The 12,201-nt window shown below is 41.7% G+C and overlaps 1 protein-coding gene across 1 annotated transcript in view; it reads right to left on the bottom strand.

Annotated features, from left to right (window-relative positions):
- The window catches only part of ELP3 (elongator acetyltransferase complex subunit 3), a 92,831-nt gene that overhangs the window by 25,331 nt on the left and 55,299 nt on the right, over positions 1-12,201 (bottom strand). The window contains exons 11-12 of the mRNA XM_062571238.1: positions 7,683-7,773; positions 2,804-2,869 (exon numbers count right to left, since the gene is read on the bottom strand). Coding sequence (XP_062427222.1) covers positions 2,804-2,869; positions 7,683-7,773 — 157 coding nt within the window. The remainder of the gene's footprint in view (positions 1-2,803; positions 2,870-7,682; positions 7,774-12,201) is intronic.

The following is a 12,201-nucleotide window of genomic DNA, read 5'->3' as shown; positions in this document are numbered from 1 at the left end:
AATTACTTAAATGGACTAAATCTGCTGCTCTCCTCACCTCCCTGGGCATAGAAAGATGTAAGATACAGAGATACCCTCAAAAGGGTGAAAGCCAGCCTGGACCACCCGGCGCTTGGCCGGTGCGTATCTGCGCGTGGCAGCACGGGTCGGGGAACTCCGCTGCGGTTCCGGGGCAGTCCCTCGCCTCTGAGCCACTCTGCACACTGGGTAAGAATAATCCTCGCTGGGGCAGATCACCATTTCAGCCTGCAATCCTATTAAAGATGCTGCACAGTCTTCTTTCTAAACTTACTCTGACTGATAAGAGAAAAATCTCCGATGGAGACTATACACTCTTGACCTAAAGCAGCTACTTGCAGCTTAAAAATCTGCCTTATTCCTACTAAGGCTCTATACTGAGATTGCCATCTTGATTCAAAAAGCATCTATTTTGAAGAAACAGCAGCCTCTACCTCTTCCAGATACAACCCTGTATTAGTGTTAAGGTAGCAAGCATAACAGAGCTGCCACTCTCCCTCACCTTTCAAAAGCCTTTACTCCACCACCTCCTTTCAGCAACCACTCACTAGAGCATTTTAAGACTATTATTTAGCACTACACAGCTTTAACCATTCTAAGAGCTAGCAAACACCTTCCGCGGCTGTGGAGAAATGCCATTAATTGAAAAGGCAGCTTAGAAACAGTTCTGTAAATAAGCAGCTATAGGCAAGTGATCTATTTCCAATTGATTCTTTTAAAAAAATATTTTAAAATACTTTTAAAAGCAGACACGCCATCACCATTATCCATATAAAGAAACATACAGTCTACTAATCCTTAACAAAAAGAAGTTGCATAAAGTATAAATAATCATAGGAAGAGACTAATTACTTTTAGATCTGACATGATTATCAAAGGGATGTGTTGTTTACTTTTGAAGACAAGGAAAACATCATACCTTGTCATTAGTCTAAAGCACATGAAAAATTATACCATCTTCAGAATTTCTCTCTCGCTTGCTGTCAGGATAAATTTTGCTAAGACTGGATAATGACATCCTCCTGCCATTCAGACAGATGAGTTTAACAAAGGGAATACTCAATATAACATTGCTTTGAAAACCCTATGATAAGCTATTTGCTAACTACCCAAGAAATTCACAATTTAAATCAGATTAGCACTGCTGACAGCAGACATCTTTGGAAGGTATTTTGTGAAATGACCGCAGATTAGATAATAGGAGTGGAGCAGAAAGGCTGCATGGCCTATGTGCAAATGGGCCTATACAGTTGGAGTTCTTGTAGAAATCTGGTACCAACAAGATAAATTATTTGGACCATTTTCATGCTGGATTGCTATTACGTGGTCAGCAAAACGGGAAGCATCTCACTCCATCTGACTTCACATAATGGCAGGAGAAAATATGGCTCCCAATAATCTCCAATTTGCAAAGTGAGAACATCATGCAGATACCAAGCGCAGCAAATATTCACACTACTTAACTTTTGGCACCTAACTTCAGAGCCTCTTTGAAGCCTAAAGAACCAGTGGAGCTTCCAAAATGCAAGTCAGGGGACCTCTATCAGGAACTGCTTTCTGTGTTGACACAGGGAAAGCCTAATCACAGTTTAGTCACCTACATTTAGAGAGAGTGAACACATGGTCATTGCACAGAAGAGGGAAGAGGTAAGGAAGTTATTCTGATTTAGCTCTCTACGTAGGGGTAGCAGTACCTTCTGTCTGGCATAAAGAATTCATGTTCGAAGGTAAAGGCAATATATGATCGACAACCTCTACAACTCTCCATAGAAAATGAAAGACAGCTGGATACTAACAGTACCATTATTAATTTGGAAGGCAGCACAACTGACAGAACAGGAGAAGTCACTAATTTTATTATCCTAAATTTGTCTGAGTCACCATATGTTGGATCCATCTTCCCCAGCTTTAGATGTTTACTGGGGAGGCATCTTCATCTGAGTCAGTTATTCCAAACTTTCCTTACTGTCAGCAAAGAAGTAGGAAGAGAATACTTTCAGGGTATGACTTATTGGCCACTGCATCACGTATACCAAGGTGGATCCCACCTTATGCAACCTTAGAAGGTTTATCTCCTTAGGTCCCAAATGTGGTCATGGACATCCTGATTGCTTTCTAGAAGGACTGATTCCTTCTGGTAACTAGAATGAGCTTAGAAATTATTTGCCTAAATTTGATGCCTGAAGTTCAGCAGTATATATTTTCCTTTCTCTAAAATAAGCATGTAATCTTTTTCAAGGACTATTTTAGGGTTCTAGAAAAGACACAACATATGTGTCATACAGATCTAAACAGATCTACCCATATATAAATATATATACATACGTGCAAAAGTCTGTGTATCTACATACAGTGTAGCCTATATGAACAGGCACATGGACACAAAAGGCTGCAAGTTCAGCCTGCTAAATACTCGTTTCTTTTCAGCATGCACATATTGTGTTTTTGGTATTTTCTAAATCCAATTTGTAGTGAGGTGGGGCAGGGGGAAAGAAAGGCTGAGAAGCAGTAGAAAAAGCTGTTTATTTGGTTATAGCAGTGCAAATACTGAAATAATTGGTGGCTGTAGTTGGTTTATTGAACATGGTGGTCCATAAATTTCAACATGTGACTGCGCTCAAACAAAAATGACCCAAAGTTGCAGTGAATAAAAGTGAAAAATTGGAGCCAGCTACAATGGCAAACCACAGGACTGGCTGTGCAACAAACAGGTGCCAAGGCCTCCACATCAAACACGTAACGAATTGTGTTGGAAGCAAACTGCTCGAGAACAGACAAATCCTACCTGATAAGGTCTCACTTTATGGTGAATTTCTTGAATTCCAACCTCTCTTGTCCTTACATCACGACACTGGGAAAAGGAGAAAAAAAAATCACACAGGAGAAGTACATTAGGTTCTGAAACATACAGATTTCCAGCCACCCGTTGGGTTCAAAATTAAGCTGAAATAGCGTGAAGTTGCAAGGATGAATTTCAAGTGGGTAGACTTCAAAATAAAAATGCTCACCGATCCATCCCTAATATACCTTGGAAAGAGGTCTTAGTGCTAAATGGAAAGACATGCTGGTAAAAATCAATTCACTAAGCAACCATTATGTCTCATAAGAAAATGTACCCTTTGATTCAGAAACAGCGGGGTCTGGAGGCAAAGTCAACATACATGAAAGAACAACAAGAAAAGACTTTGACATTATCCATTTTACCTTACACTGAAAAGTTCCGACACTGACAAAATCTAAACTAAGGCATCAGAGAGGTCCTTAAAAAGCCAGTTCCTGAATCTGAACAACCCTTTTCTTGCTTTAAAAGGATAACATGAGAAGAGTAGCAGAAGTGAGAAGTCCTACCCAAATATAAGTAAAGCTTACGCTGATGCAGCATCCACACAGCATCACCAAGGCTTTAGACCAATGATACGGAAACTAAGAACAGCCTAAAGAAATCTTCCCTCCTGTAGAAATCTGAAAAGACAGAGCTCCAAGCTCAGTGCTTGAGAGATGGGTTACAGCCTGCATAAGCTTTTGCGCTTCTCAGCGGTACCAATGAAATTAAGTAATTTGGCTCCCATCCAGATAAGTGAACAGTTGTGGTCGTATAAGCACTCCTGCTGCAGAAGACTATGTGCTTTTGCATCCTAGTGGGTTCGTGTAAAGATCAATGCTAACCTTAACCCAACTCTCGTCGGCAATTAAGGGCAGCCACAATAGTTTTACCCAGAGCAGCTGAGGTGCAAATGCATGTTTCATTCCACTGTCTTCGCTCTATTTGGAGGGAAGGAAGATAACCTTCAGCAACGGGTTATAACTGCTCTAATAATACTTATCTGTGCATGCATTTCCAAAGATTTTTAGCCCAGAAGACAGCGTGTGAAAATCCAATTCACACAATATACCTGAAGCACAGAACAAGCGTAGCTCTGCCCCATGCTCTGTTCTCCTCCGAATGCTTTTAAATTCCATTATCAATGTAAAACAAAATCTTCCCAAAAGCAGAAAATAATGTTTTCTTTTTATAGTGAGATTCATTGGAACACACACAAAATTCCTGGGATTCTAGAGTAAACACACTCTTCTCTGCTTTACAATTTCCTAACCAGCAAACACCACAACAACCAACTATCCACTCTTCATTAAGAATCTCAGAACTGAGTAAGGACAACATATTCTAGGACGCTGCTTTAAAATTCTGCATTCCAATATAACGTCCACGTATCTCTGGTTCCAGACAGCAGCTAGCAATCACAAAAGCAGCATCCTGTGCCTCCAACAAGCTGCTCAGGGATCATTTCTTTCCAGCAATCACAGTCACAAGTTGCAGTGTTGCTATGACTGAGCATCATCTGCCAAATGCCCTCCTCATCAAGCCATTCCACAAAGACGATGCCACAGCTGCCAGAGCTAGCGAGCTGGCTGACCTTTACTAGTGAGCCCAGGCTCACCTTAAATATTTAAGATTCCTACAGGTCCTTTCCTGGTCTTGGCCTTCTCCTCTCCTCTTCCAAGCTCAGAGAAAAGAGGCAAAAGCATACTCATAGTTTACTGATACAACACAAGGAAAATGCAACAGTATCTCACATTTCAAGCTACACTGCAGCAGACTGTCTCGTTCCTCACTCCACCAGCTGCAGTGTTTCTGCCTCGCTAAATTAAAATCTGTAATTATCTGCACAGCAGAGACTTTTTTGAAAAAGAAAAAGAAAACAGATTTGGTGATTCTGAATGTGATGACTGCCAGCCTGACAGATCCTTTAAGCCTCAGCTCAGTTCAGCTCGACCACTGGGCTCACCCCCACGACTGCAATGGATCAGATATCCCCCTGCTTCTCCAGCAGATCTTAATCAGATTCAGGTCAAATGATGTCATTTCAGTATCAAATCCAAAGAATAATTCACTAGTAGCCCTAAAGAGCTCAACTGAAAAGGCTAAACTGCAGCATGGAGTTTGATCCTTCTGTGTGGCTTTGAAGTGAAAAGTCAGCAGGAGAGATGGAGGCTTCAGAGGCTGGCAAAGTTGTTGGTCAAACCCCGGCTTGCTGCTGGAGCGACACTAGGAGGAATGATTTAAGAAAAAGACTGGGGCATCAGCTTAGGAGAGATTAAGTTAGTATGGAAAGCCCAGCTGGGAGGAAGAGTCAACTTCAGAAGTCTGGAGTTTATTGTCTGATCTTTTGCACTACGCCTGCAAGATGCAACTGAGATGGCAAAAGCAGTAAGCAGTTAAACACAGCCCAGAGAGCTATCTGTGTTAAATACTGATATAGCTGCAGCAGTACAAATCTGTGTGGGGCTATTCATACACAGACAGCAGCTGAAGCTTTTACTGTTGCTTCTTCATTGTCCTTGCTACCCAATCAACTAGATTAAAACCTAGCTTGTGTACATCTACCAAAGCTGCAATTACTGTATTAGCCCAAACCTTTCCTTGTAGTTATTTCTTTCACCCTCCCCAATTAGGGTTAAAACAAAATCTAACTCACTCATCCAATACTCACTGACTGTGCAAGGTTTAGTACAAAAGCACATGCAGCCACGCATCTGGGTTTGGTTATGTTTCCCTCCTTGTATACCACTGGGCTCATTATGGTCTAGGTTGCCCCATTCTAGCCTCTATCCCATCCTGCTGGATGCAGCAATGCCTTAAAAAACTCTTTAAGGAAAGGTGAGTTAGAAATATGTTTCGTTAAATAATAATACAAACACACAAAGCAGCTGTGGTGAGGATCTGGCCTGCCTGAGCAGTAGGATACCAAAGCAATTAAAGGTCTTTGGAATAGGCTGAAGAGCATGAGGTTTGTGTTATACTTTGTCTAGGAACTTGGACAAGATTTTGCTAGAGGCTTAAAGTGAAGGATCAAACCAATTGACAACCAGGTTTTGGAGGGAGATGCAAACTCAGTAAAGGTGGGACAGATGAGTGGACAGTGAGGTGGATTAAGAATGGCTGAATGGCAGAGCTCAGAGGGTTGTGATCAGCAGCATAAAGTCTAGTCGGAGCCTGTAGCTAGCAGTGTCTCCCACGGTCAATACTGGGTCCAGTATCATTCAACTTACTCATCAGTGACTGGATAAAGGGACAGAGTGGACCCTCAGCAAGTTTGCTGATTATACAAAACTGGGAGGAGTGGCTGGGATACCAGAGGGTGGTGCTGCCCTTTGGAGGGACCTCGACACACTGGAGAGATAGGCAGAAAGGAACCTAAGGAAGTTCAGTAAAAGGAACGGCAAAGTCCTGCCCGAGAAGGAATAACCTCATGCAGCAGTAAAGGCTGGGGGCTGACCTGCTGGAGAGCAGCTCTGTGGAGAAAGAAGGTCCTGGTGGACAAGGTGTCCATGAGCCAGCAACGTGCCCTTGTGGCAGAGAAGGCCAATGGCATCCTGGGGTGCATCAGGAAGAGAGGAGCCAGCAAGTCAAGGGAGATGATCCTGCCCCCTCTGCTCAGCTCTGATGAGGCCACATTTACAGTACTGTGTCCAGTTTTGGGCTCCCCAATACAAGAGAGCAATGAAGCTCCTAGAACAAGTCCAGTGTAGGGCTACTAAGATGATGAAGGCATTGGAGCATCTCTCCTGTGAGGAAAGGCTGTGAGAGCTGGGTCTATTCAGCTTGGAGAAGGGAAGACTGAGGGGGGATCTTATTGATGTGTGTAAGTACCTGAAGGGAGGGTGTTGAGAGGATGGGGCCAGACTCTTTTCAGTGCTGCCCAGAGATAGAACAAGGGGCACTGGCCACAAAATGAAACACAGGAAGCTCCATCGGAACATGAGGAAAAAGTTCTTCCCTGTGAGGGTGACTGAGCACTGGAGCGGGTTGCCCAGCGAGGCTGTGCAGTCTCCATCCTTGGAGCTATTCAGAAGCCATCTGGGCAGGATCCTGTGCAAGGTGCTCTAGGTGACCCTGCCTGAGCAGGGGGGTTAATTAGATGATCTCCAGAGGTCCCTGCCAACCTCAACCATTCCGTGATTCTGTGCAAATAGGGAACAGTGTCAAGGCAGACCATGTCGGACAGCGGAAATGCTGACTGTTACAGTGATCTTCCCATAAAATCAAGATTGGGTATGTGCGCCTGCTTTTGACTTCAAATATAAATGCAATTTCTCCCTCCCCTCCTTTTGTCCACCTCCGTGCATATATTTATTTAATCTTAGAAATATCAAGAATATCAAGTCTCATTTGTTTGTGCTGAAATCTCTCCTGGAAGATTTCTCTGGCCTCAGACTAAGAGCTTTCTTCCAATTGTTCAGTCAAGTAAGTGCATGCGTGGGAAAGAGAAAGGAAGGAGAATTTCTAACAGCGTAAATTAAAAATAAACCTTCCTGCTTTCTCTCCGGTTTAAAAGGTTTCACTCTGTTAAAAACGAGAACGTCACACACTAGTTACCATGTACCTACAGGGTGGGGGGTGAGTGTTCGAAACTAAAACAAACAAACAAACAATAAAACCCCCACTAATCAAAATCAGCTTTTTGGAAATATCTTCAAGGTGGTTTTTTTTAAAGCCATTCAACTTTTTTTTTTTTTTTTTTAATCTTTGCAGATATTTTTTTTTCCAGCTGCAAACTACCCACTATGCTGTCTTCTGGTCAGCTCTTTTCTCTCAAAAGGAATCAGCTACTTTGCATAAAGTCAAACAGTTCTGCCTTAATATCAATTAACAAATATTTTACCTGTGTCCCAAGATCCTTCATCCTGGCCAAGGCAAGCTCTCTCAGGTTCCCATGCTCCACTCCAGAGCTGACTAGTGGCATTGGGATATCTCTGCATAAGAAAGGAAAAACAAAAACCTCAAAAAACATGCATTAGAAGACATTAATCCATAAAGTGTTATTACAGTCACTGAGGCCAAGATCCCATATAGCAGACTGTGGAACTTACCTGAATTACCTTTGTTTCAAGTCATTGGTTGAACAAGAAATAACACAGGCAGTATCAACTAAAGACAGGAAGAAAATGAAGAGAAAAACAAGCTACAGAATTCATTTCAGTGAAAAGACTGAAGACAAAACAAGGCTTTTACAATCCTGAGAGGTAGGTTATAATTTTGCTCTCAATTTTTCATGTGGAAAGCTGAAAAAAGGATCATCTAGTCTAGCCTGCGCCTAGCCCAGGGCACCAGGTCATGCTATCTGCTGCAGGAGACCAGCAATTGGGAACCAGATCACATCTTTCTGCTGTGTTAGAGTTGAATGCTCATCAGGGAAAATTCATCAGAATTACAACATTTTTAAACTGAGAAGCTAAGTGCTTAAAAGTTAAGAAGTCCTGTTCAAGAAGTGATTTGCAGCCAAGCCCAGACATAAAATCTAGGGACCTCCTGTAGGAACAGGAATTGGTGAGTGCGCAAATGGCAAGATGTCTTCCTCCAGTTCTCCAAGGGAGATATTAAAAAGAAATTTGAAAGCAAAATCGGATTTGGCCTCTCCAGTGTCTTCTGCAGCAGACAATTTATCTCACTAGACATAATGTAAGCTGGACACCATTCTGTAGTAAAGGAGGAAGTATCCAGACAGATCAAAGAGAAAAGAAGCATGAGGATTGTTGTGACATCTGAATCCACAGTCACCTTCTAACGCCGTATTATATACAATAATTCCAAATGATTCCCCTTCTTCTGGCTCAAACTCTACCCTGGTATCTCTGATAACCAACTAGATCCCTGGATATAAGAGGTAGTAATGGAGACGGCAAAAAGTCATGTGAGCTCTATGTGGTGAAAAGCAAAGTTTGGCTGTGAGAATAAAGTAGGAATTCCAGCTAGCACTGCAGCAGTTACCTATAACTAGACACAAGTAATCTTCAAAAGCAAGAAAGCACCACTTATAAAACTCTGGAGTATTTTAAAAATTAAAGACATTCTAAAAAGACACAGACAAACCCACTCAAGTACTATATAATCCAAAACCCCTCAGATTTTCTACAGGGAAATAAGAACTATGCAAGTGTGAAAGATACTAGTATAATGTAGAACAATTTGGTCTCAAAATGCAGTTCACATGCATCCTTTGATGACTATTCCTCCTTTTTCTTCATCTCTACAAGCAGCCAGCAGAGTAAAGAACAGAATATCATCAAAAACATACAGAGAACTGGATGGCTCAGGGAATTGGTAATGTAATTAGCTTAATCCATCTTGGTTCAGTAGTGATTGAAAGTCATCACCATTGAGCAGCTGTCTGATGACCTCTATAAAACGTATTAATTGAGATCTATTCAGTGCCTGGAGGACTCGTGCTCAAATCACAGCCACCATTAACAGTTACTATTCTGGGCAAGAGCTGTATACAAGGTAATGGTCCGAAAGGGTCCTGCAGACCTGATCCTTGTGCTGTTTCACTCTTGAGGAGGCCTGAAACACTAGCAGGGGCAACAATCATAGAATCAGTAAGGTTGGAAGAGACCTCTGAGGATCACCTAGTCCAACCTCCCTGCTCAGCAGGGTGGGTCACCGACAGCATGTTAGACAGGGTTGCATCCAGGCGGGCCTTGAAGATCTCCAGAGAAGGAGACTCCACAACCTCTCTGGGCAACCTGTTCCAGTGCTCCATCACGGAAAAGGAGTTTTCCATTACTGTTAAGAATGAAAACAACTACTTCAGATTCCAGGATTCTCCTCTTGTTTCATCATGAAATACAGTCCAATTTTGGTACAACTTTTGCCGACATAAGGCTGGGTCCTGGGGGCCTCGTGATTTACTTACTTTCCTCACTCTTTCCTTGACCTTCTTCCTCTAAAGCCAAATAGCCTCAGAAAGCTTCCCCACCCCTTAAACCTGCCTGAGAAAAAGCTGAGGCAAAATACAATTAGCTAACCAGTTCATTTATTCAGTGGATTTCTCTGAGTAAATAAGACACTGTAGAGCCAACACAACATACTTCAAAGAGCTTCAATTAGGGGAAATGAGCACTTCACATTGTGACTAAAGGACACACTAGAGGAGAACAGTATTTTCATCAGGGCATGTTAGATCCACAGTGATAATCTAACTGAATGCCTTTCTTCTAATTACGGAACAACTCCAAAAAGTCAGGCTGCACGTATTTCCCCTAAAGGGACACAGATGAAACGCAACATCTTCCAGTAGTAGGTCTTTAGCAAAATCCAGAGTCATCTAAGAAACAGTAAATAAGCTACTGCAAATAAATGAAAGATCATGAGATATAGTAACTTGAGTATCTCATCTGCTGACTAGGGAACAATCTAAAACAAAACATGTATGTGAAAAATAAGTTTTTTAAGAGAAAGAAAACAAGGAAGAATTTTTCTATCCTCGCTTCAGATTAGGGTGGAATATGTAAATAAATATCCTACGTACATTATGGGTATACACGATAAATGTGTATTCTGAACAGTCGAAAGACAACATTGTACTTGTGATTTCAGGACTTGTTGAAATATTAAATAAATTCAGGCTAAATCAGGGATTTGGGATTAAATCATGATCTTATTAAACTTAATGGGCTATTTGCCAAGACCTTTAACAAGGCAAATTTAATCTTTGATTTTTCAAAGATTTTGTGTTAGCACTTGTGAAGCAGTTGATTTACACACATGGTGGAAATCGAAGGACCTTGATTCTACCCTTAGCTTTGACTTGTTTGTTAGATGATCTCAGTCGACTAAGGCGCTTAATTTCTCCATGCCTACATTTCTCCATCAGTAAAGTGAAAATAATATCCATGTAAAGCACTGAGATCTGTAAGAGGAAAGGTGGCATGCTCTCTGGCATTACTGCTGTCATTTCACACCTCCTCACACACCACAGAACTCCTAGCTCACAAACGTTCAGGTTAAACACAGTATTAGACACCTTGGACGATCATGAAGCACCCATGAAGACATTCTCTGCCAACCAGCCATTAGCAACAGCATCACAATCATTTCGTACATGTTTAACCTAGTTTTCTGAAGCAGAAAGGCTCCTACGTTGTTCTGTCAGTGAGACCTCTTCCACACTCGCTCAACTCTTTAAACTGATAATTTTGAACAAACACGATGGATTAAAAAGTGTTGAGTCCTTACGTTTCCTGAAAACCTGGTAATAGAGAACAGAGATCCCAAACAGCGATCGAGTAAGGAAGAGTATGGCTGGCTCAGCCTTTTGCCACTGTTTTGTTTGCTAGAAAATCTACATGAGTGCATCAAACGGCCAGTTGGTACACTGAGAGCTCAGAACTTGCCACCTTCTGGGGCAAAAGCTAAATTTGAAAGGATTTTGGAAATAGAGTCTGAAATACAAGGTGTGGAGGGAGGAACTGTGAAAGCAGGCAGAGTAAGATGGAAAGGGCCTTGGGAGGTTGCAGTGGAGAGCAATGGGGGACTGGGAAAAAGCTGCTATCCTCAGTAAAGTAGGGCTGGAAACAGGACAAACATTTTAGAAATCAGGCTTTGTTCATTATTCTGCTACAAAATAACACAATGATCCTGAAGGCAATTTAGATCAAAGTAATAGCTTTTGCACTTTGTACTGGAGGTGTCAAAATCTGTAATCACCAAGAACAAATTTCAGATAACATGAGCCAGTCAGTAAGAAAACAATTATTCCACTGGAACATAATAATTGACAACTGGATGACAGCTGGATGGAGGCCTCCGCTGCTGACAGAGACATCTCAGTCCAAATAACCAGCACATGAGGCACAGCACTGCAAATGAGAGTGTGTTCCTTAGAAGACCTACTAGGCTGCAAACTCATACTCTTGTAAAATGAACCGCTTTATATGATGCTATGCCAATAACATGAAAAAAAAATGGACCATTACGTCTATATTGTAATCTATCAGGAAGAGAGAGGCATAGAGGGAGAAGAGACAAGAGTTTTGCCTTTGAAAATGCTTCTACAAATGACATGAAAAGCCTGTGGGTACATCAAGTAACTATATCCTGTGAGACATGTTTTAACTTCTTTATCAGGATCGTATTTCCTCTTTTCAGGATTCAGCTGCAGCCCCCAGTTTCTCAAAGGAACAAAGAACTGAAGAAGCATCTCCTGGTCCCTGAATCTGCTTCTCAGTTACTACAGGCTGCTGGATCACAATCACATTCATAAATCTAATCAACCTTCACCATAGTAATACTTTGGTTCTCTTCCTCTTTGCAAAATTGGAAAGGTGCTCCAGAATCTCATTTTTAAGACATACAAAAAATTCCTAGCTTCCTGCCTCATTTTACGCAAGATTACTTCGTAT

This window comes from Rhea pennata, chromosome 3, assembly GCF_028389875.1.
Source record: "Rhea pennata isolate bPtePen1 chromosome 3, bPtePen1.pri, whole genome shotgun sequence".
NCBI classification, from domain to species: Eukaryota; Metazoa; Chordata; class Aves; order Rheiformes; family Rheidae; genus Rhea; species Rhea pennata.
This window is presented reverse-complemented; position numbering and strand designations above follow the sequence as displayed.